Below are 24,085 nucleotides of genomic sequence, written 5' to 3'. Positions count from 1 at the left end.
GTTGCAAACTGTAGGCTTAACTCCATGTTGAGCCCACATTTTGTGTCTTTCAAAGCTTTTACATCAGAATTCTGGGGTGAAAGCTTTGATGAATCAGGCTTTTAAAGTGCCTAAATCTGGAACCTCTGGAGGGACCATTTATTATTTCGAACTCCAACCACACTTTACTCTTTATATTCTTCTATTCTACAGTTACTAACATTTTATTTTGTTCTTCTAACATTATTAATGCTATGTGAATCCAAGGTTTAATGATTAGTGTTCACCTGAATACCTGAATATGGGCAGCATATTAGAGAGAAAGGTCCATGCTACTATGAAAAAGGTCCGACCCAACTCTATTAGGCCAAGCATGATTCTGGACTGTTGTAGAGCTATGTCTAGCCTGTTTGCTTTTTAACAGGAACTTTTTGCACTAAAAGGTTTGTTCCATCTTGGACATTTATGGCATATAAATGTCATAAATAAATGTCATATATTGTTCGAGCTTCTCTATTCCTACCAGAACAGAGTACGGTCCTGTTCTCGAGACAGATGCAAGTTCTAGCAGTAAGACCTCTATGGTATTTTTTGTCAATATGTCAGAAATATCCCAGAAACACCCCTTTAAAGCACCACTCTAGTATTTTTCTATATTTCTATATTTCTCCATCGGAGTGGTATCACTAATGCATGTTCACGCCTCTAGTAATATACTTACATGCTGCCGTCTTTAGCTGTTCTTGGTGCTGCTCTGATCATCTTTCGTAGGTTGTGACCTGCCGGATCTCCAGTGTTTACTGGACAAGCTGGATGTCACTACCCAATGTAAGTCTATGAGAACCAGAACGAGTTTCTCCTACGCTTTCATTGAATGCTGGTGAGCATTACCTCTGACTTCTTGTCAATCAGGAGCTAGGGTCACTAGATAGTGGAACTGGACCGGAGCGACAACAAGAAGAACTGAAGACAAGGGCTGTAAGTATAATACTATGTGATACCACTCTGGAGGTGAAAATAGAACAAATATTAAAAGTGGTGCTTTAAATAATTTGACCTAAGGTAATTTACAAGCAAGAACATTACAGCTACCATTGATCTAGTATGCCAAAAGAAATATTTAATAAAGACCAAACTTATCTCCGGCAGTTCTATGGTGCTTACATCTTTGCAAAGATCTATATTATACCACATGTCCTATTATAAACTGGCAAATTGTAACATATAGAATGAAAAACAATGTTAAACTTTGCGATCCCTCAAGATATGAACCAAGCCGATTATTTACCTCAGATGTTGGCTCCACTTCAATTTGAAGTAATGGATTTCCTTCATTACTGGAATAGATAATAAAAAATTCAGTTGTAATTACTGATATTTGGATAATGTCATGGGAACAGGACAATTAACATAATAGAATTTGTGATTTTCTAAATTTGCTTATTAAAGTCATAACATAAAGCGTTAGCAGGAACATATCAGTAGATTAAGGTGTATGCTTTTCATACATTTTCCAAAGTGTATTTTCAGGGGCAGAACTTCAAGTTCCTGAACCCAAATGTCACATCTATAACAAGACCACTACCTTTGGGACATCATTGCTCGTATAATCGTTCTTATGCAACTTTGTCAAGTGAATTACATTTTTCAGAAAAAATTGCTGAGTAAAATATCCACTTATTTGTGTGTTATGTTGTCTACGGTGGTCTTCTTAAGGAACATCTTAATCCCTTTGTCTCTGTAGAAAGGATATTTGTACTTATCTATGTAGTGACATTACTGTGCTAATGTTTCCTGTGCAGTGACATGACTGCAATTTAGCCGTCACTAAATACATTGTCAATCTAATATGACATATAGCCCTATGTGCATTATAGAAAGTCATGGGGTAGAGAAAAATGGCATAAGGCACATGTCAAGGGTAGAGACAAAAATTATCCCAAGTTCTTCATGTTCTGAATTGATTAAGAGGGGTTTGGTAGAATGGGGCTAAGTTTTAACTTGGGGTCTCAGTTTTTTCTTACAGTCATGAAAAGAGGGGTAAAGAATATTTGTTCCAAACTGGAGCATCTGCAGGGGAATTATAGACTGAGATCATGCTCAAGGTTTCACACACCCTTCCTGTAAAATGAGTGCTTTTCCTTCTTTTAAAAGTCTGTCTTGGCACAGAAGATGGATGTTTTCTGAAGAAATGCAGTGTAAATATCAACCCAATAGTATGCTTCTAAGCTCAGTGGCTTCCAGCCATTTGTGTCTGTTTTTACAAAATGGTTTGGCAGATGTGAAAAAGCTGATTATAAAATGACTTTAGTGCATAGTTTTGAAAGCTGCACTTATATAAGACGACCATCAGTTCAAATCAGAAACCATTGTGTGAACGGTTACAGTAGAATGTAAAAGTTTGGTCAAAATTACTGTTATTGTAAACAGTTGGTCAAATAGAAGATGAAATGATCTCTAAAAGGAATAAAGTTAATGATGAAACATTTCATTTGTATTTTATCCTCAAAAAATACCAATAATATTATAATAGCAATGTTTTACATTTTCAAAATTACAAAAAGGAAAATGGGTAGATGCAAAAGTTTGTGCACTCTTGGAGATTTGTGTGCTCAGATAACTTTGACCAAGGTTTCAGACCTTAATTAACCTGGTACGGTTATGGCTTGTTCACCATCATCTTTAGGAAAGGCCAGGTGATGCAAATTTTCTAACTTTATAAAAACTCATGCGACCTAAGAACCCTGCCTTGGAACCTGCTGGCTGCACGCCAGGAAGCAGGAGAGGAAGGAGGGACAGGAGCAGCATTAAGGCACAGGAGCCGGCACAGAGCGGGAGTCCCAACGGGGACCCCTAGGAGGTACAGGAAATGGAACGGGTGTAACAGTATCCCCCTCTTATGCCCCCTCTTTTTCAAGCTTGTGTAGAATTTTTTCAGAAGAAGAGGAGCTCGGATGTTCTCTCTAGGATCCCATGACCTCTCCTCACGACCGAAGCCCCTCCAATCCACCAAAAAATAGGTCTTACCCCTTATCCTTTTAGTGGCCAAGATATTCTCTACCTCAAAAACATCCTCCTCAATGACAGGATCTGGAGTGAAGCCAGGGTCTTTAAAGAAAGAACTCAAAAATATGGGTTTGAGGAGGGAAACATGGAAAGAATTAGGCACACGTAAAGAAGCTGGCAATTTCAATTTGTATGAGACAGCGTTAATCTGTTTCAGGACTTAAAATAGACCGATGAAATGGGGACCCAATTTGTAAGAGGGCATCTTCAGACGGATATACTTGGAGGAGAGCCATACCTTATCGCCAGGCCGAAAGGAGGGAGACTAGGTAACGGAACAAAATGAGCCATCTTCGAAAAACTATCCACCACGACCCAGATGACTGAGCAGCCGGAGGAGATGGGAAGATCAGTAATGAAGTCTATCGTGATATGCTGCCAAGGTACAGAAGGAACAAACAGAGGGCAAATGCTTATCCGTCTTGTTACGAGCACACGAAGGACAGGCAGCAACATATTCTTGAACATCTTCACCCTGTTGTGAATTCCGCTCTTGGGCTCCCTCCGGTGGTTGTAAGTGGCACTTTTGTGAGTTCTGCTCTTGTGGTTTCTAGTGGTATGGCTGCTCCTTGGAGTTAGCTGTCATCAGCTGCCTCCACTTATCGTCTCTTCTGCTCGGCTATTTAAGTCTGGCTCTATCTTCAGCCAGTGCCACTTGTAAATGGTTCCTGGTTGGATTCACATCTCTTTGGAGTTCCCTGTTATCCTGACCAGTTCAGCTAAGCTGAGTTTTTGCTTGCCCTTTTCTGTCCATAGATTGTGGACTTATCCATTCTGTGCTTTCTATGTTTGTCCAGCTTATCAGTGTGAATTATTATTCTGTCTTGCTGGAAGCTCTGGGAGGCAGATTTGCCCTCCACACCTTTAGTCAGATGTGGAGATTTTTTATAAACTCTGCGTGGATTTTTGTAGTGTTTTATACTGACCGCACAGTATTCCATCCTGTCCTATCTATTTAGTTAGACTGGCCTCCTGTGCTCATCCTGGTTTCATTCTGTGTATGTCTTTTCACTCTCCACTCACAGTCATTATTTGTGGGGGGCTAATCTATCCTTTGGGATTTTCTCTGAGGCAAGATAGTTTTCCTGCTTCTGTCTTTAGGGGTAGTTAGCTCTTAGGCTGTGACGAGATGCCTAGGGAGAGTTAGGAGCATTCCATGGCTATTTCTAGTGTTGTGTTGAGCTTAGGGACTGCGGTCAGTACAGTTACCACTTCCTTCAGAGCTCGTTCCATGTTGCTCCTAGACCACAGTATCATAACAGTACAAGTGGCCAAAAATGAATTAAATGCATCTCAAAAGAAGGAAAAGAAAGTTCTGAACCATTTTTTTTCTGTGCTCTAGTTCTTTTTTTTCTTCTTTTCCTCTTGACATCTGGGTGGTTCAGGATATATGCTTTGGCATGGACGTTCAGGGTTTGTTTTCTCGTGTGGATCAACTTGCTGCAAGAGTACAGAGTATTCAGGACTATGTTGTCCAGACTCCGGCGTTAGAGCGCAGAATTCCTACTCCTGATTTGTTTTTTGGGGACAGATCCAAGTTTTTGAACTTTAAAAATAACTGCAAATTGTTTTTTGCTTTGAAACCCCGTTCTTCTGGTGATCCCATTCAGCAAGTAAAAATCATCATATCCTTGCTGCGTGGTGACCCTTAAGACTGGGCTTTTTCTCTTGAAACAGGGGATCCGGCATTATTGAATGTAGATGCATTTTTTCAAGCGCTCGGATTATTGTATGACGAACCTAATTCTGTGGATCATGCGGAAAAAACCCTGTTGGCCTTGTTCAAGGTCAGGAAGCGGCAGAGTTATACTGCCAGAAATTTAGAAAATGGTCTGTGCTCACTAAATGGAATGAAGAGGCTCTGGCTGCTATTTTCAGAAAAGGTCTTTCTGAAACCCTTAAAGATGTTATGGTGGGCTTTCCTACGCCTGCCGGTTTGAGCGAATCTATGTCTCTAGCCATTCAGATTGATCAGCGTCTGCGCGAGCGCAAAGCTGTGCACCATATGGCAGTATCCTCTGAGCAAAGTCCTGAACCTATGCAATGTGATAGGATTTTGACTAGAATAGAACGGCAGGAATTCAGACGTCAGAATGGGCTGTGTTTTTACTGTGGTGATTCGGCTCATGTTATCTCTGATTACCCTAAGCGTACTAAGAGAGTCGCTAGGTCTGTTACCATTAGTACTATACAGCCTAAATTTTTCTTATCTGTGACCCTGATTTGCTCATTGTCGTCCTTTTCTGTCATGGCATTTGTGGATTCAGGCGCTGCCCTGAACTTAATGGACTTAGAATTCGCCAGGCACTGTGGTTTTTCCTTGCAGCCTTTGCAGAGCCCTATTCCTTTGAGGGGCATTGATGCTACACCCTTGGCCAAGGATAAACCTCAGTACTGGACACAGATGACTATGTACATTGCTCCTGCACATCAGGAAGATTGCCGTTTTCTGGTGTTGCATAACCTGCATAATGTTGTTGTACTGGGATTTCCATGGTTACAGGAACATAATCCGGTGCTGGATTGGAAAACTATGTCTGTGACTAGTTGGGGTTGTCAAGGGGTACATAGTGACATTCCTTTGATGTCAATTTCCTCTTCCCCCTCTTCTGAGGTCCCTGAGTTTTTGTCGGATTTCCAGGATGTATTTGATGAGCCCAAGTCCAGTTCCCTTCCTCCGCACAGGGACTGTGATTGTGCTATTAACTTGATTCCTGGTTGTAAGTTCCCTAAGGGTCGACTTTTCAATCTGTCTGTGCCAGAGCATGCCGCCATGTGGAGCTATGTTAAGGAATCTTTGGAGAAAGGGCATATTCGGCCCTCTTCGTCACCATTGGGAGCGGGTTTCTTTTTTGTTGCTAAGAAGGATGGCTCCTTGAGACCCTGTATTGATTATCGTCTTCTTAATAAGATCACGGTCAAATTCCAATACCCCTTGCCTTTGCTTACTGATTTGTTTGCTCAGATTAAGGGGGCTAGTTGGTTTACTAAGATTGACCTCCGAGGGGCATATAATCTTGTTCGTATTAAACAGGGTGACGAATGGAAAACTGCATTTAATATGCCCGAAGGCCATTTTGAATACCTTGTGATGCCATTTGGGCTCTCTAATGCTCCATCTGTGTTTCAGTCTTTCATGCATGATATTTTCCACAATTATCTTGATAAATTCATGGTCGTATATTTGGATGATATTTTGATTTTTTCCGATGATTGGGAGTCTCATGTGAAGCAGGTCAGGTTGGTGTTCCAGATCCTTCGTGATAATGCTTTGTTTGTGAAGGGGTCAAAGTGCCTATTCGGAGTTCAGAAGGTCTCTTTTTTGGGTTTTATTTTTTCTCCCTCGTCTATAGAAATGGATCCTGTTAAAGTCCAAGCTATTCATGACTTGATCCAACCCACATCTGTGAAGGGTCTTCAAAAATTTTTGGGTTTTGCTAATTTCTATCGCCGTTTCATTGCCAACTTTTCCAGTGTGGTTAAGCCCCTTACTGATTTGATGAAGAAAGGCGCTGATGTGACGAATTGGTCCTCTGCGGCTGTTGAGGCCTTTCAGAAGCTTAAACGCCGATTTACTTCTGCCCCTGTGTTGCGTCAGCCGGATGTTTCTCTTCCTTTTCAGGTGGAGGTCGACGCTTCTGAGATTGGGGCTGGGGCCGTTTTGTCTCAGAGGGAGTCTGATGGTTCTTTGATGAAACCGTGTGCTTTTTTTCCCAGAAAGTTTTCGCCTGCGGTGCGCAATTATGATGTCGGCAATCGGGAGTTGTTGGCTATGAAGTGGGCGTTTGAGGAGTGGCTACATTGGCTTGAGGGAGCTAAACACTGTGTTGTGGTCCTGACCGATCATAAGAATCTGATTTACCTCGAGTCGGCCAAGCGGCTGAATCCTAGACAGGCTCGATGGTCCCTGTTTTTCTCCCGTTTTGATTTTGTGGTCTCGTATCTTCCGGGATCTAAGAATGTTAAGGCTGATGCTCTCTCTAGGAGTTTTTCGCCTGATTCTCCTGGAGTCCTTGTGCCGGTTGGCATTCTTAAGGAGGGGGTGATTCTTTCTGCTATCTCCCCTGATTTGCGGCGGGTGCTTCAGGAATTTCAGGCTGATAGGCCTGACCGCTGTCCAGTGGGGAAGCTGTTTGTTCCTGATAGATGGACAAGTAAGGTAATTTCTGAGGTTCATTGTTTAGTGTTGGCTGGGCATCCTGGGATTTTTGGTACCAGAGATTTGGTTGCTAGGTCCTTTTGGTGGCCTTCCTTGTCGCACGATGTGCGTGCTTTTGTGCAGTCCTGTGGGACTTGCGCCTGGGCCAATCCTTGCTGTTCCCGCACTAGTGGGTTGCTTTTGCCTTTGCCGGTCGCTGAGAGGCCCTGGACGCATATTTCCATGGATTTTATTTCGGATCTTCCTGTCTCCCAGAATATGTCTGTTATCTGAGTTGTTTGTGACCGGTTCTCTAAAATGGTCCATCTGGTACCTTTGCCTAAGTTGCCTTCCTCCTCAGATCTGGTTCCATTATTTTTTCAGCATGTGGTTCATTTGCATGGCATTCCGGAAAATATTGTGCCTGACAGAGGTTCTCAGTTTGTCTCTAGATTTTGGCGGGCCTTTTGTGCTAGGATGAGCATTGATTTGTCTTTTTCTTCGGCGTTTCATCCCCAGACTAATGGCCAAACTGAGCAAACTAATCAGACCTTGGAGACCTATTTGAGATGCTTTGTGTCTGTTGATCAGGATGATTGGGTGTCTTTCTTGCCGTTGGCCGAGTTTGCCCTTAATAATCGGGCTAGTTCGGCTACTTTGGTTTCACCTTTCTTTTGTAATTTTGGTTTTCATCCTCGTTTTTCTTCTGGGCAGGTTGAGCCTTCTGATTGTCCTGGTGTTGATTCTGTGGTGGACAGGCTGCAGCAGATTTGGACTCATGTGGTGGACAATTTGACGTTGTCTCAGGAAAGGGCTCAACGTTTTGCCAACCGCCATCGGTGTGTTGGTCCCCGGCTTCGTGTGGGGGATTTGGTTTGGTTGTCTTCTCGTCATGTTCCTATGAAGGTTTCTTCTCCTAAGTTTAAGCCTCGGTTTATTGGTCCTTAAAAAATTTCTGAAATTATTAATCCGGTGTCTTTTCGTTTGGCTCTTCCTGCCTCTTTTGCCATTCATAATGTTTTCCATAGATCTTTGTTGCGGAGATATGTGGTGCCCGTTGTTCCCTCGGTTGACCCTCCTGCCCCGGTGTTGGTTGAGGGAGAGTTGGAATATTAGGTTGAGGAGATTTTGGATTCTCGTTTTTCAAGGCGGAGGCTTCAGTATTTTGTCAAGTGGAAGGGTTATGGCCAGGAGGATAATTCTTGGGTTGTTGCCTCCGATGTCCATGCCACCGATTTGGTTCGTGCTTTTCACTTGGCTCGTCCTGATCGGCCTGGGGGCTCTGGTGAGGGTTCGGTGACCCCTCCTCAAGGGGGGGTACTGTTGTGAATTCCGCTCTTGGGCTCCCTCTGGTGGTTGTAAGTGGCACTTTTGTGAGTTCTGCTCTTGGGCTCCCTCTTGTGGTTTCTAGTGGTATGGCTGCTCCTTGGAGTTAGCTGTCATCAGCTGCCTCCACTTATCGTCTCTTCTGCTCGGCTATTTAAGTCTTGCTCTATCTTCAGCCAGTGCCACTTGTAAATGGTTCCTGGTTGGATTCACATCTCTTTGGAGTTCCCTGTTATCCTGAACAGTTCAGCTAAGCTAAGTTTTTGCTTGCCCTTTTCTGTCCATAGATTGTGGACTTATCCATTCTGTGCTTTCTATGTTTGTCCAGCTTATCAGTGTGAATTATTCTGTCTTGCTGGAAGCTCTGGGAGGCAGATTTGCCCTCCACACCTTTAGTCAGGTGTGGAGATTTTTTGTAAACTCTGCGTGGATTCTTGTAGTGTTTTATACTGACCGCACAGTATTCCATCCTGTCCTATCTATTTAGTTAGACTGGCCTCCTGTGCTCATCCTGGTTTCATTCTGTGTATGTCTTTTCCCTCTCCACTCACAGTCATTATTTGTGGGGGGCTAATCTATCCTTTGGGATTTTCTCTGAGGCAAGATAGTTTTCCTGCTTCTGTCTTTAGGGGTAGTTAGCTCTTAGGCTGTGACGAGATGCCTAGGGAGAGTTAGGAGCATTCCACGGCTACTTCTAGTGTTGTGTTGAGCTTAGGGACTGCGGTCAGTACAGTTACCACTTCCTTCAGAGCTCGTTCCATGTTGCTCCTAGACCACCGTATCATAACATCGCCCATGGTAGGCCACCAGTAGTAACGAAAAATGAGTTGCAAAGTCTTCCTTTGTCCGGCATGACCGGCCAACTTAGAAGGATGGCCCCACGGAAGAATTCGTTTCCGATCAGAAGTAGATACTAGGGTTTTTCCTGGAGGGAGTCGAGCAAGATTAACCACGGCCACCGGCATCAATCTAGTCGGTTCTATAATATGGTGCGGTCCTTCCACAAAATCAGGAGGCAAAAACGCTCTAGAAAGTGCATCAGCTTTAATGTTCTTATCAGCTGGACAGAAATTAAGCACAAGATTAAATCGAGCAAAAAACAAGGCCCACCGGGCTTGACGAGGATTTAGTCTTTGAGCAGACTGAAGATAAGCAAGATTCTTATGATCTGTGTAAATAACAACCTGATGTGCAGCTCACTCAAGGAGATGACACCACTCCTGATCACCAATATCTCCCAATCTCCCATGGAGTAATTTCTCTCAAAAGCAGAAAAGACTTTCGAGAAGAATACACAGGTAACCATCCGGCTGGACGATGACTTCTGGGTAAGAACTGCGCCAGCAACTATGGAGGAAGCGTCTACCTTAAGCAGGAATGGTTTTTCGGAGTCCGGTCGATGAAGAACGGGTGCGGAGGAGAAGGCATGCTTAAGGGAAGTAAAAGCCTCCTCTGCCTCTGGTGTCCATTCCTTGGCGTTAGCGCCTTTCCAGGTCAAGGCAGAAATGATTGCCACTCGAGTGGAAAAATGTGGAATGAACAAACGATAATAGTTGGCGAACCCCAGGAACCGTTGTATTGCCTTCAGACCGCATGGGCGAGGCCACTTAAGAATGGCGGACACCTTCTCCGAATCCATGTTTAAACCTGTAGACGAGACAATATAACCAAGGAAAGGCAGAGAGGATTGCTCAAAGAGACATTTTTCAAATTTAGCATAAAGTCTGTTCTCCCTGAGTCTTTGTAGGACCAGACGAACTTGTCTCCGGTGAGAGGCTAAATTTGCAGAGAAAATCAGGATGTCATCCAGGTAAACAACAATACATGAGTAAAGCAGGTCTCTGAAAATATCATTGACAAATTCCTGAAAGACTGCAGGTGCATTGCTTAAGCCGAACGGCATTACCAGGTATTCGTAGTGTCCGTCCCGGGTGTTAAAAGCGGTTTTCCATTCGTCTCTCTTACGAACGCATATCAGATTGTAAGCCCCTCTGAGATCCAATTTGGTAAAAATTTTAGACCCCCTAAGACGATCAAACAATTCTGAAATTTACGGCAACTGATACCTGTTCTTTACCGTAATCTGGTTCAGCCCCCTGTAATCGATACAGGGTCGTAGAGATCCATCCTTTTTCTTCACGAAGAAGAATCCAGCTTCAGCGGGCGAGGAAGACTTCCAGATAAATCATCTGTTGAGATTCTCCTGAATGTACTCAGACATGGACTGAGTCTCTGCTTGAGAAAGAGGATAAATCCGTCCTCAAGGAGGCGAAGCTCCGGGAAGCAGATCAATGGGGCAGTCATACGACCTGTGTGGAGGTAACTTCTATGACTCCTTCTTCGCAAAGACATCAGCGAGGGACCAGTAAGAAGAAGGCAAACTCGGCAGGGCTTTGGGCACTACTGGAGGAAGAACAGGACTAACCGGAATAATACATTGATCCAAGCAGGAATCTCCCCAGCACAGGACCTCACCCGTCTTCCAATTTTGAACAGGTTCATGCTTCCGGAACCAAGGTAGACTTAGAAGCAAGGGGTGAGACAAATCTGGCAACACATAAAAACGGATTCTTTCAAAATGAGATCGACCCACCCGGAGTTCAAAGGGCTCAGTATGGAACCATACGGTCTTCAACAGGGGTCTGCAATCCACAGATGTGACCTGCAATTGCTCAGGTAAATGCTGGACTGGAATCTGATAACAATCCACTACTGCCTGTCGAATGAGGTTCCCAGCGGCACCAGAATCCAGGTGACAGAACTCCAAAAATTTAATCTTGCCAAAGGCCAAGGAAACTGTTATTTGCAGAGCCGGAGAGGAATGACCTTATCTAGGGTAGCCTCTCCTACAGACCCTAGGCACTGGAGTTTCCCAACCTCTTAGGACAAGAGCGGATATAATGCTTGGCACTGCCACAGAAGAAACAGTTCCCCTCCCGGCGACGCGCCTCCTGGTGACGGGTGACCAAATTTAGTCGATCCACCTCCATAGCCAAAAGAGTGGGAGACAAAGTTGAAGAGTTCGTAGATTTTGGCGCACAAGCAACCTGAAGATTGGATTATTTTTCATGACTGATCTCGTTGGACCGCTCCTGAAACCGTAGGTCTACCCAAACTGCCAGGGAAATCAGGTCATCCAGCTGGATGGTACCGGGTGCTTGAATAGTGGCTGGTACTGGGAGTACTGGCGAATTCTGGAAGAGTAGCTGGCAGACTGGCAGGACTAGACAGGTCCAGCGTAGACAGTGCGGATGCAGTCCAGATTAACCGGGTAACAGGTTGCAGAGGCTCTGTGGAGACAGACAGTGTAAGCAGAGTACTTGGCATATATCTCAGAAACAGAGACGCATGTTTACAGGAACCGGAAGTAACAGTGGATACTTTTTGCTCCAGCGCCCTCCCTAAGGTGGAGGAGCTAGAAATAGTAACCAGCCATACGCTATTGGTTAGAGGCAACTTTGGGAAAATGCACACTGTCTCTTTCAGAGACTGGGAGTGAGCGTGGGTGTGACCTAAGAACCCTGCCTGGGAACCTACTGGCCGCATGCCAGGAAGCAGGAGAGGAAGGAGGGACAGGAGCAGCATTAAGACAGCGTGGAGCTGGCACAGATCCCTAGGAGGTACAGGAAATGGACCGGGTGTAACAGCCTTCATAGAAGAGTCACCAGAAGCAAACCTCTCCTGCATCCTCACCATAAAATTCAGCATCAGAAGTATGCAAAAAAAATCTAAACAAGACTGATGCATTTTGGAAACAAGTCCTGTGGAACATTGAGGTTGCAATAGAACTCTTCAGCCACAATGATCAAAGGTATGTGTGGAGAAAAAAGGGCATTTTAGGAAAAAAAACATCCTGTCAACCATTAAGGTTTGGGGTGGATCATACATGTATTGGGGTTGTGTTGCAGCCAATGGCATGAGGAACATTGCATGAGTAGAGGAAAGAATGGATTCAATGAAATTTCAACAGATTCAACATAACACCATCTGTAGAAATGCTGAAGTTGAAAATAGGATGGTTTCTACAAATGAATAATGATCCTAAACATGCATCAAAATCCACAATAGACTACCTGAAAAGGCACAAGCTGAAGGTTTTCCAATGACCCTCACAGTCCTTTCATATGAACAGCATTGAAAATCTGTTGCTACATCTCAAAATAGCAGTGCATGCAAGATAACCTAGGAATCTCACAGAACTGGAAGAATTTTCCAACAAAGAATGAATAAAAAAGCATTTAGAAGCAGTGATACTTTGATTATTTTGCGCTTCCACAGAATTGAGTAGGTGAGTATCAGAAGACTAGCGCATGATACAGTTTTTTTTCACGCAGACATTAGATCCATTAGATCCATATAAACCAAAAAAAGGGGTTTGGTACTGTGTTAGCCAGTATTATTTATCCATATAAACAAACACTCATCTAAACATCCACATAGAATAACATTGGTCCAAGTACTGTCAGTATTTTTATCACGGATTGAACTCAGACCGAACATACAGTTGTGTGAACTTAGCCTTAGCATCATAACTCTTACAACATTAAATCTCCCTGGCACACACTCTGCATGTATTTATAGTGACTTAGTGCAAGTCAAACATTTGCTATAAGAAGTGAAGCTGATCAGCTGCTATAATCCACGGAAAATGTCTATATGTTCCTTTGACGCATTCTTTCCATTGCAATGAGAAATGTCCTCATTCTGTACATTCCCATGAAGTTCTGTGATGCCTCTTGTATTCTTCATAAATGCATGCTCTCTAATGAGCCAATCTGCAGCTATTTAACCTTTACGATATCTGGACCTGGAGACCTAAACTGCCAGCTTATTATTGGTGATAATGACATTTCTAGTAATAAACTTAGATCTGTCAAAATTGTCAAGTGACACATGGAACAAGCAGTATTTTTTTGTTTTCGCCTTTCCTCTATGCCATGTTTTTCACTGTAATGGCAGAAGTTGATAGCAGCCAGTTGGATTGAAGTTGACATACTGTTTGCTACATAAGAAAAAATGACTGACTGATGGCAAGGAACACGGCAGATCTGGTTCTCAAGATCTTTGGTAAAATGAATATTCTACCTGTGGAAGTTAGAATGGGCTATTTTCACCTGCAAAACTGCTGTAAGGTCCTGTTCACACAGCTTTTTATACAGGAAGACTGGTGTTTACATCTGAATCATCTTATCAGAGTCCATATGAACTGTAATTGTGTCATCGCAGTCTATAGTTCCATTGGGGTTTCTATCTGAATTTCATTTATAAAGTTCAGATGGAGCCCCCCAGGCGTGCTGCATAGACACAGTGTGAACAATCCCTGAATGAGAAACCTTTTGATTTCCAAAATGGTTCTTTATTGTCCCAATGCGTTTTGACACTTTTCGAAAGGTAGAAAAACAAATATTAAGATATTTGTTTTTTTACCTTGAGAAAAGCTCTCTAATACGGCATATCGACAGTGGTAATCTATAAATATACTATACAGTGCATAATATAATATACTATACCAAATTGAACAGAGTCGCATAAGTACTCAAAGAAAACTCAGTAATAATATTCACTGAGTCACCTTTAAAGCAAATAATGCCACCTGAATGCCCCATCTAGAAAGTATTAATGCCCTTTAAAAAGAAATTATGTTTTCTGAGGGCCTCCTCAAAAAGTAATAATATCACGTTTTTGCTACACCTACCCCCAAAAAATAAATAAAGTTTATAGTCAAATAATCTGGGTGACTGAGTCCTTTTCTCCCCTGCACACATGGCAGGCCGGCACAATTGGTATAGGCATGCTTTTGGTCCCTTCCTAATAAAACGGGTACCCTTCTTGTAGTAATGTGAATAAAGCTTGTATAATTTGATAACGATTTTGTTGTGTATGACTCCTGTTTATTGCTCATATGTGTTTTGTGATATTGTAACAAGATGACAAAAAACATTAGCGTAAGAGATTAGGACATAGATCTAAGCATAAGATGTAGAAATAAGGATAGTAATTAGGGAGCACAGTGGAGGACACTGTAGTTCAAGAAGTAGTTAGAGACAGTAAGGTGATGGTTAAAAGTTTAGGAGCCTCTAGTTAGGGAGGGGCACAGATTTTATAAGGGGGGGCACTAACTGGATGAGTACATATAGTTGGAGATAAGAAAGATTGCTTTAGATAAGAGTTTTGTGGAAACAGTGGTTCAGGGCATAGGGCTGAAAGCCACAGGGATACGAAGGAGAACAGAGAGAGAAAAAGGGAGCAGCATGAGAGCAGCTGCAACCAGGTTCAGTGGTTCATCCCGCAATGTCTGAGGCCAATGGCCTGAAGAAAGAATGAAGGAGCCAGCCTTGCCTTTGTCCCCAAAGGGGAAAACAGACGGGGATTCACAGACAGGAATTGGGTCGGTATTCAGGGAAGCTATGGTACCGGACAGTACATCCCAGGGAGTGCTATCAGAGGAAGGGACAGCCCAGGTTGAAGGAACTATTACCAATGTAACCTACTGTGGTGACATCATCAAAGTTACCACCGATCCCTGAACTGCAGTGACCTCGATGAGATCCCCACTAGCACAGCGAGAAAGTCTCACAGTGCAGCACTGAGCTCAGAGACTTCACTCTGAGAAATTTCTCCCGGTGAACAGTGGTGAAGTTCAGTGGCCTGGAAGGGACAGCGGCCACAAGGGTAACCTTGATGATGTCACCACTAGTCACTGTTGCTACGCTCTCAGGAGCTCATTCATCAGTGGTTCTCAGCCATGATAGTCGCATCTTGGACCTGTCCAGGCTGAAAATTGTTTATCCCCAGACATGAACTACAGCATAGGACAGAACTACGGACAGGTGAGGGATATGGTTGTTTTTTATTTTTGTTTTATTACAGGAAATAATAACGTCAATGGAATGGTCGATAACGTGGGTATGGTTAAATTTTAAATCATTAAAGGAGTCTGTCATTCTTTCAATTAAAGGACTTTATTCTGGCTGTGTGCTTATTTACAATATAACTATGGGATCAGCAAAGAATATATGTCTCATAGATGCCTCTCCATTCCTAAGCCTTGCGCTTGATGTCACCGGACGATACGAGGTGACGTCAAACCCACAAATATGAACCTCACTTGCCACCACTACAAGGCAAGTGGGAATAGCAGAGCAAAGCGCCAGAATTCGCACAACAAATGGATTCACCTTTTCTGGGCATCAGCAGGCTGTTTTTAGACTGGGGGGGCCAATGTCCATAGTCCCTTATTAGCCTGAGAATACCAGCCCCCAGTCTGCCTTAGCAAGGATGGTTGTCAAAAATGGGGGGATGCCGTTTTTTGAAATTATTTATATAAACAATATACAAAAACAGTGTGGGGACCCCTCTATTCTTGATAACCAACCTTTCTGATGCTGACAGCTGTGGGTTGTAGCTCCCAGCTGTCAGTTTTGCCTGACTGGTTATCAAAAATACAAGGGAGCCCATACCAGGTGTGTTTTAATTATTTATTTAGAGCACAGGCGCCTGCTGATGAATACTTCCATCATCCACTCCTGCTCTCACTGTTACTAGCAGCAGCAGGCGTAGGCTGATGGGAGCAGTTGTCCCATTAGACAACGCCAGTGACTGGAGGTAAACTTTATACCTGCGATCACAGCTGCATGCTCATGCTGTCATTTGATAGCGTGGGAGCTGCGGCTGTCTGATCAGCAGTAATGATTTTACCGCTGATCAGAAGGAGTGTTTGCCCTGCTGTCATGCACATGACACCATGACAAACACTCGAGGGGCCAAACCCGAACAGTACCACGGACTTCCTGGTCAAGTTCGTATAACCAAACAGGAGGTGTTTGTTCAGTACGGATGCCAAACTTTATTGTTTGGATTCGCCCATCTCTATTCTGCAGGACATAACGTGTCGTGCACTTCACACAAACCACATGACAAAAAGGACATTATTTGCATTTGCCAAGGTGTAGGAGAACAGCTGTCCATCGCCTACTACTGCCACCCTGAGCCCCTTACACCTACAGGGTAGGGAGAGGTGGGGCCTAAGGCTCCCTGCTCCACCACAGTCAAATTGTATCAGCGTCATGTAGACACCAATATAGTACAAGTGGTGCTTGTCTGGTAAATTAAAGAATTTGCATTGTCCCAGATCTTTAGCACTAGTGACGTAATAACTACAGTCCTTTGTTTTTTTATTTGTTCTTTAAAAAAAAAAATTCACGCCAGGGCAGCCACACCCTATGCCTTTCTCCATGCTACATGACTGGTACAGTGTTGATAGCACAAATTTTTTTATTACAGAAAAATATGTTTTATGTGCTTACAATAGTGTTCATGAAAACGAGTGTTCATATAGATATATGAACAAACACTCTGCAACAGAACTATGCGAACATCATATATCTGAATTCCACTATTGTTGCACCTGTAAAAACGTGAAGTTCTTTCCACACATTTGACCAAATTATGTGGTGAGCACATCTGCTAATGTCAAGGCGACCTGTGTTGAGATCTACAATCTGTAGATCTCAAGCTTAACCTACAATCTAATATAAGTTTTGTGATTTTTCTTTTCTATTTTTAAAATGAAAAATTGTGCTAAAATGGTAATGTTCATCTTTTGCAAAATAAAAAAACCCAATAGCAATGTGAATATCCATATCCATGGTACTTCAAATATCCCTACAGAATATATGCCAAAGTAAAGAAGATATCAATATTCGCAAACAGGATTGGAGTGCACAGGATATTTATCAAACCTGTGCAGTTCCTAAACCCGCTAAGAGCAAAGATGAACATGTTTGGTTAACTTATTAAATAAACCTGCGCATTTGAAATACTGGCAAGATCAGGTAATGGCACTACGGATAAAATGTAAAAGCAGAAAAAAAAGACAGACGTAGGAGCCCTAATGATTGCCAATTCATTTTATTTTCTCTGTTTATACAGCTGCCCACACTGCACCCTGCCGGAGGATTAATCTATATCTGTTATTTTATTTGGTCTCCCAAGCTAAATACTAAATCTCTTTTTAGGTTTTAGTCTTCAGTTGAAAAGGTAGACAAGCAGCTGTAAAGCATATTTATGTAATCCAGACATTCAAGATGCCAAATTGAGAAAATTACTTTGGAACCTCAAATAGCGGAATATAAAATAGTCAAAGTGAGAACAAACACATCTTAGAAGGATCAAGGAATGAAAAAGTTACATATTTGTACCTGGGATTAGGTATATTGAAAATAAGGCTAAACCCCCTTCAGCTTGGGCGCATTTTATCTGACTTTAGACTTTGTGCATTTTAGATTCATCTTGGGTCTCACAATGTATTAAAACCTGGGGCTCTAGTAAGCATATAATAATTCTATCACCCCTTTATATTGCCTTTTATTACTATCCATATAAAGAACTGGAATCCGTAAGGCTTAAAATAAGCTTACCTACAGAAACAATAAGACTTACTCAAAATTAAATTCCCCCTTAACCAATAAAGGTGTTCAATGATGTTTTTTAATCACTAAAATGAGTTGTCCGGTCATATTATGTTGATGAAATTATCCGTAGGATGGAGGGTTGAACCCTGAAATTTGCTATAGCTTACACATATCAATTGGCAAATTGTCTCTTCATAGAGGAAGAGGATTAGAACTCTAGTGTCACCTATTGGAAGAAGCAATCCTAACACTCAATGTTGACCCTTTAACGAGCCTCGTCACATGACTTAGGATAAAAGCCAAACCAGAATCTCAATTTGCAGACACTGTGTTTTGGGATACTGCCCCTCGTCAGTGCAAAGTGGAAATCTGGTTTGGCTGAGTGAAAGGCGTCGGACCGGGATCCAAGAAGTATTGTTTCTTCTTGCAGAGAGTGACATGTTAAGCATGTCGAGATGAGGAGACTTAAAGCCGCAATGCTCCTCTGGGAAATATGCAAATTGTAACATTTGGCATTTTTAAGTCAGTGGCAGTCAGCTCCACTACCTTCCAGACAAAGTGAGTGGAGCTTCACAGGGAAGGGGAGTAGCTGAGCACATATGGCATATTCTTCCAATTTTCTTACAGGGGTTTTTACATGAAAAAAGTACATTTCAATGAATAGATTTTAGAATAAAACTAAATACCACATTTTCTGGGAAGGGGAGGAAGCAAAAGAGTATACAGACATTACAGGCAGGGATCACAGCTGATTCTTTTTGTTAGGCAAAGCAATTCACTGCCTGTTTTTAAGCAATGCTTTACCTAAAAGAAAGAATCAGCTGTGATCCCATTCTGAAATTTCTGTATACTGTTTTGGTTCCTCCCCTGCCCAGGAGCTGTGGTACTATCAGACCATGCTCCTGCACCATCAGACACAACCATTACACAGTACACAGCAGAGACACATTTATAAGATTATCTCAGCACAGGAAAATTATTTTTAAACATCCAATCGTGGAAATTATTATTATTCAAGGATCTATTGATCTAAATGTTGATTAAAATTAACTTTGTTAGTTTTACAAAGGTATGTAAGCATAACATTTTTGTTAAAGGCTTATTCTCAATTTGTATGTTCAGCTGCACACAGATATCCAGTCTCTTTCCAATCCTGGTTTCTGGTGTGGCAGTTACTCTTCCTTCAGTGACAGTTATGGTAATAGCAGAGCTGCAGTATTAGTAGAACTATAGTGTTGCTTAACACATTCTGGCATCTACACTGCTTCATTAAATTTACATATAGATATACCAGTGCATTTAAACAAGTACACAGTGAAACAGTGAAAGCCTTGATTAGGGGACCTGCTGACGGTGGTAGCTGGTGATTTTGCAAGATTTATAACAGCAGCTTGTCAGGAGCTATGAGAGGTGAGCAATTCACTTCTGTATAAAAATCAAATGGCTCAAGAGAGAGGTGGCCGGGGAGTTGGGAGTTAACTCTTCTCATGGAATGTAAATTCTATGCATATGCCATGAAAACAGGCTGTTGTTAGGAGAACCATAGCAGATAGAAAAAGTAAAGTCAACTGTTAATTTGCTTATTTTCATGCTGATTAGCTAACTAAAGCAGTTTAATAACATGAGAATTCCCTATTAACATTTTCGTTACCTCCATTTTCTGATCACGGTAAATATTCTTTACATTGTACTGTACGGTTTGTTAAAATTACAGTGATACAAAATATGATAATGTTATTCAGTGACTGGTGACGTTTATTGAAAGAAAATTACAAATGTGACAATCATAGCTATTGTTCATTGTTTTTGTTGCAATTTTATGGAAAAAAAATCTTGCTTCTAAATAATCAATTAAATAAAGGTACGGTATATAGAGATGTACTAGTACTAAAAGATCTCTTTATACCAGTACAACATGACTGTAGAGAAGATGAATGCTAATTCTTTAAGCAGAAAATATACTTTTATTCTTAGCAGGGCAGGCAGTAATTCACTGCTACAATAATTGTCTGCCACGCTAAATGGTAAGTTTGAATTGCACAAAAGACCACACTTCAAAAAAGGCAAATAATTAATTGACCATATACGAAGGTATTTATTGAGCACAAAGAGATCCTTGGAGCACATTCTGCAACGTCTTGAGTGGGAAGAATAGCGTGTACACTAGAAAATGAAAGGACTGGACCCCCCTCACCCATGGGCCCCTGTACAGCTTACTCAGTTGTAGACGTGGTATGTTCTGCCCCTGGAAGAACAGTTAACTGTACTTTCACAACTGAGCTGCATTAATATATACTATAAAAATGGTTACTATAATATTGTGTAAATTATAAGCAGTAGATTACTTTTTTATTATTATGGATAAAGAAAAATATTGCTACCTTTCCAATACTGTTCTTAACAACATGAACATTAGAATGGAAGCTGCAGGGAACACTTACACTGGATTAGAGTTTACAGGATGAAGGATTACTTGAGGTGCTCGGGGAGGGACTTCAGGCACAACATCTATATGAAATAATAGGCAGGATTAGAAGAACTCTTCTAAAAACATCTAAAGTAGTATTCAACAAGGGTGACCATATTGACAGGATACAAACATTGTAATGACATATTTTGTAATATTTATTAAAATACCAGCTCTTTATCTACAATTATATCTCTGCCATAGCAGATATTAGGAGATATAAACCAAACAAACAAGCCATATAATAACATTGTAGAATGAGTGTCTAGAAACATATCAAACATTGAAGGCTGGACGTCCGAAGCATAGAGCTTTATTCTGTACCACACAGGTACACTGTGATGTTAAAATATTTATCAAAAGCAACACCAAGATCAAGGAATTATGCAAGAAACTCTGGAGCTCAGCTCGGCTCCATAGGTTTCCATAAATTAACATTATCAACTCTTCCAGTGAGGTCACCATAATGGTAATTTCTTTATTGAAAAAGGATTTGCACAAGAAACATGAATAGAGTCAGGACATTACCTGGAAATATGAACTGCTGTTTGTACTTGTAGTAATGAGAACCTTGCAGCAAAGATGAGGTACATGGATGAGAGGCGTTATTCGACCCTACAAGAAAAGAGACATCTCAGGCCAACGTTCTCTATAATGGCTATCTGATTAGGCTTTACAGACATTTCTATAATCCTCAAGGATTTGATAATACTCAGGATTGTACTTATTTAGATATATAAACAAGTATTATGCAACCGCACTCTGCAAACATTATATACGTAGTTTCCACTATTACTACACATGTAAAAAATGTGAGGTTTTTGCACAAATTTGATCAAAGTAAGTCAGCCCATCTGCCAATCGCCAAGCGATCTCTGTTTAGAAGGGACACTAATCTGTAGACTCTCCTCTTGCTTTGCTAAGGTCTTAAATGAATAGGATAGGACTTAGTTAAGCTTTGCTCTAATTAATCCTTTCTCGAACGTACAACATAATAGTGTATCCGACATCGGGTCCCCATGTATGGAGCAGGTTCAGGAGACGGACCAGCATCTTACTTGGGAGATGCTAAAAGTTAAACATCTGCCATCTGCCGAAAACAGGAGCAACCGGAGCTTGCTCTGATTGCTATGGTTTAACCTTTAAAATGCTGTTAACAATAACTAGTTCTGATAGCAGCATTCAAATTAAGTGTTTGCGTGCTCACTCTGGCTCCCATCGGTCCTCCATAGCAATCGTAAAATATCAATGGGTTATGATAACGTGGGTCTGTGGAAAGCCCCCATAGCTGTCATCTTATTTATGTGGCTAGTCTTAATAAGAATGTAAATACACAATAAACCAGAAGGCGCTGCACTAACACCTGAAATTAATTGCAGCAAATATAAGGACGAAACCACTCTGTTCGTCCGAGAAATACACAATGTCAAAGAGAATGTCTTAAATATTTGCGCTAAAAATTCAGTTAAAAACATAAATACATAAAACACCGTTTTGACTCTGTATTAATAGCCTGATAGATGTTAATAAATAATTACTACGGTGTTTGAGACTGTATTCAAACTATGCCTGCTGTGTCCGGAAAAGGTCCTTTTTACTATACAATGTATAGAGTGTGTCCGGTTTCTTGTTTGGGTTTTTTATCAAAAAATGCCAGATGTTGGAGAATGATGAATGGTAGATAGTTGTGTAGGGGACGCCTGTGCCGGCCAGTGACTAGCGTACCCCTTAGAGAATCCAAATCTGCCGTGCACTAGCAGTAGTAGCTCAAACCAAAAAATGGAACCGGCTGTTAGGAGTCGAGTTTCCTCTGCTGCACAGGGGGAATCTCGATCCGTGTCTGCTGCAGTCTCCCATTCTGCATTGGCCACAGTGGAGCCTGCTCAGCGGAGACGTAGCTCCCAGCGTCTTACTGAGACTGATACTGTGCAAAGGGTTACTGCTGCCTCTCCAGGCTCTGCTATTGTACCCTGCACTGATCTGCGGTGAGCAGGCTTTTCTGGGACTAAGTCCTGCTTTGCACACATTGAGCATGCCCAGAGAAAGATCTCTCAGTGGAGATCTAGGGTCACATGCTCAGGTACTGCAGCAACTTCCATTGGTCCTTCTTGGAAGGTCCTGTAGGTGCTAGGACTAAGTCCTGCTTTGCACACACTGAGCATGCCCAGGGCATGATCTCTCAGTGGAGATCTAGGGTCACATGCTCAGGTACTGCAGCAATTCCATTGGTTCTCCTTTGAAAGGTCCTGTACGTGCTGCAACTATTTAAGGCTCGCATGGCCGCACGACCATGCGCTAGTATCTTCTTATGTTATGTGCTTTGCGCCAGTGTGGTCATGTGTTTGCATGTGTTCAGGGACCCGGCTGAAATAAGCCCCTAGAATGCTGGCACCTCCGGCAAGGAGTTTGTGTTTGTGTGTGTTCAGGGACCCGGCTGAAATAAGCCCCTAGAATACTGGCACCTCCAGCGAGGAGTTTTGTGTGCATGCATGACCACTGACTGCTCTCATTTGGGTGGTTAGCCTGTGCCTCTGTGAAAGTCTAACAGGGCACAGAGCTTTGCCTTCTCGGTTGCTCTGTGAAGCTAACAGAGCTGGTTCATACCGCCATATAGTGCCGCCATTCACTTAGCAGCAGGTTCTTTCCTGCACGGTGGATCCCGGGTTGCGAACGCACAAATCTCACTTAATAAATATATTCGGTGCGTTCCGCCAACCCTAACACTGGCAAGGTGCTGGACCTTGCGTGACGTCACTGACACGTGATCACTACACGTGACTGGCTACAGGGCGCACACAGGACCACAATATCCTACGCGTTTCGGAATCACTGATTCCTTCCTCAGGGATGGTTCTGTGTGCATAGTGTGTGCCTTTTATAAGATGCTGTAATTATTTCTGCCTACTTATTGGTTAAAAGCGAACAACTCTATTTCGCTATTTAGACCATTTGGTGCAAAGGTATTCACCTCAAATATATATTTCATTTCTTCGCGAGACATTTGATGAATAAAGTTACCTCCACTCCAGTCTCTTGTAACTATTTTAAGTCCAGTGACCACCGTATCCTTTAATGAACCCCCATGATGTTTCGCAAAATGTTGGGATAAAGGATGTCCCATGAACTTATTATGAATATTGCGCAAATGTTCTCTGATCCTCACATGCATTGGGCGTATGGTCCGGCCTATATATTTCACACAGGGACAAGTTAAGCCATAAATTATACCTTTAGTGGAGCAGGTGATAAAATCCTTAATATTGATCACTGATGATTGGTATGAGATTGAAGTCTGTTTTTTAGTGCCCAATTTTTTGCATGGTAAGCATTTTTTGCAGGGAAAAAAAACATTGGTTTGTTGTGGTAAGAGGGAATTGGTTGTCTTCAAAGGTCTACAGATCGTAAGGGCTATTATGTTTCCCAAATTATTTGCCCTTTTATAACCGAATCTTGGACGCATTGGTAGTAGTTGTCCAATTACCTTGTCCTCCTTCAGGATATTCCAATGTTTATTAACAATCTTGTTTAACAGTCTACTGTTGGAAATATATTTTATCATAATTGGAATTTCATAGTTTCCCCATCCTTCTCTGTTGTTCTCTTTTTTGTCTTTTTTATCCTTCTGCATTAACAGTCTTTCTCGTTAATAACTTCCAACGTGTCTTTTGGTTTCTATCAAGAATTATCATCATAACC

At 42.0% G+C, this 24,085-nt stretch overlaps 1 protein-coding gene across 1 annotated transcript in view; it reads right to left on the bottom strand.

The window, feature by feature from the left end:
- KSR2 (kinase suppressor of ras 2) overlaps positions 1–24,085 on the bottom strand; it is an 869,756-nt gene that overhangs the window by 259,278 nt on the left and 586,393 nt on the right. Inside the window, exons 11-13 of the mRNA XM_069754628.1 lie at positions 20,918–21,004; positions 20,364–20,430; positions 1,268–1,316 (exon numbers count right to left, since the gene is read on the bottom strand). Coding sequence (XP_069610729.1) covers positions 1,268–1,316; positions 20,364–20,430; positions 20,918–21,004 — 203 coding nt within the window. The remainder of the gene's footprint in view (positions 1–1,267; positions 1,317–20,363; positions 20,431–20,917; positions 21,005–24,085) is intronic.

This window comes from Ranitomeya imitator, chromosome 1, assembly GCF_032444005.1.
Source record: "Ranitomeya imitator isolate aRanImi1 chromosome 1, aRanImi1.pri, whole genome shotgun sequence".
NCBI lineage: Eukaryota > Metazoa > Chordata > Amphibia > Anura > Dendrobatidae > Ranitomeya > Ranitomeya imitator.
The sequence above is the reverse complement of the archived record's forward strand: the minus strand, read 5'-3'. Positions and strand labels throughout refer to the sequence as shown.